The sequence below is a fragment of the Numida meleagris genome, chromosome 13, assembly GCF_002078875.1.
Source record: "Numida meleagris isolate 19003 breed g44 Domestic line chromosome 13, NumMel1.0, whole genome shotgun sequence".
Classification (NCBI taxonomy): Eukaryota; Metazoa; Chordata; class Aves; order Galliformes; family Numididae; genus Numida; species Numida meleagris.
In genome coordinates, this window is record NC_034421.1 from 15535633 (window position 1) to 15537485 (window position 1853).

Consider the following 1853-nt stretch of genomic DNA (forward strand, 5'->3'; position numbering starts at 1 on the left):
AATCAGAAAAGACTAACTACTCACCCCTGGGATTCCAGCTGGGCTCCAGCACAGGAAGGAGCCGAGGACGCGGCAAGGCCCTCCCTGGGGGCACTTCTGCAACCAAAGACCCGTGTAAAGTTTCAGTCATACACAACGGCATCACTGAATAGCAGAGCATACCAGGGGATCGTGTAAGGAAAGGGCGTACACGCGCAGGACTATGCTCTCACGCTTGCAGAGAGACCTGGCCAACAGTTGGCCTTTGAGCTGGCAGCTCTCAAAGGAACTAAAAAGCCATGACATACCCACGTGATCTGCCGCAGTTTCAGTCCCGGAACTCAGAGGGGAAGCTGGATCATCTTCACCTCCAGTCACACCTGCAAACAAACGCAGCACAGAGCGACTCTCCTTCAACGTTCTTCCAGTCAGAATGACAGAGGATGCAATTAAAGCCGGGGATTCCTTCATGACGCTGTTCTCTCCCTTCTGCACAGGAGCAGCTTGGAATCAGTTCCTGGGTGCCCGCAGGGGCACCCCGATTGTACAAAACTAACGCCGTGTGGAGCTACCCAGAGGAACGTCCTCCCGGAGCTTCCCCCAGCTCTAAACTCAACTGCACCGTGCCTGCAGGCTCTGCAGAAGGCACTGGGAGCAGCTCAGGGCCAGAGTGGCCGGCAAAGACAGCTTTGCAAGGCAAAGCGCTCCACGCACAGCACTCAGCCTGACCCATATCATCCCTTCTCTTCTGCAAAGGAAGTAGGAAGTCGCATTTCACTTGGAAAGAAAATCAAAACAGGAATGCTCCTCCCGTTCGGCGACCTATCCGTGAGATTGCCCTGAGTCTCATGGACCGGATTAAGCTGAGACTTTGACAAGCCACTGCCCACAGACACAGCTGTAATCAAGGGCAGATGAGAAACGTTCCCATTGCACGTGGCGACCTCCCTCTTCCTTGGTAACCCGCAGTGACTACATGGGGCTCAGGTACTGACACCTGAGTGACCCAGATGCGGGACAAAAGATCCAAAGTTGCAGTGGGGCCAGGTGACCTGTTGGCTGGGATTCAGCAGCTTTCAAAATACTTTCTCCAGGCCATGTGAAAGAGCCCTCAGAGACCTCATGGAAGAATGTTCCCATCTCAAAGGGAATGAGCTGCAGCTCAAAGCTGCAGCTTTTTCAGTTCCGACACAGGAGCAGCACCACAGCAAGGCTCTGATCCATCCCTTCCTGCTGTGCACACTGCGCTTTCTCCACGAATATACGTAGAACCTCAGCTTCCCAAGGCTTTTGGTGCACAGATGGAAATATACGCACCAGGAGCTGCCTTCTCAAAATCCGTCTTGATTTCCTTTAGGACGGGGGAGTATTTTCCTCTTTTCAATTCCTCTTTCCATCTCTCAGGACCTTAACACAAAGTATTAGGGTAAATTTCAGGCAAACAAAGTACTGATGTGTGATGTGCTCTTTTTGGAGAAGTCAGTAAAGACAGACTACCCACCCCTGGGGTGCCAGCGGGACTCCAGCCGACGACTTGGCAAGGCCCTCCCTGGAGGCACTTCTGCAACCAAAGAACCACGAGAACTTTCCATCATACACTGCAATCTACACAACTGCATAAGGGCATCACTGAGGGCCAGGTGGTATCAGGGAATCATGCAATGACAGGGCACACACAGGCACGTCTGGATTCTCATGCCTGCACACACGCCTGGCTGACATTAGAGCTTTGAGCTGGCAGCTGTCAAAGGAAGGAAGAAGCCACAACTTACTCATGCGATTTGCCGGACCTTCTGACCTGGAAGCCAGCTGGGAAGCTGGATCCCATTCCCCACCATTCACATCTGTAAAGACACACAGGACAGAGCAGCTCC

At 52.9% G+C, this 1853-nt stretch overlaps 1 protein-coding gene across 1 annotated transcript; it reads right to left on the reverse strand.

Moving 5' to 3' along the window:
- On the reverse strand, window positions 23–1831 carry LOC110406040 (the record flags this gene model as incomplete). Its single annotated transcript, XM_021412037.1, is given in 5 exon segments — window positions 23–96; window positions 288–359; window positions 1297–1386; window positions 1481–1540; window positions 1752–1831. Coding segments are annotated over 5 exon segments (300 nt in total), but the record flags the coding sequence as incomplete, so codon positions are not given.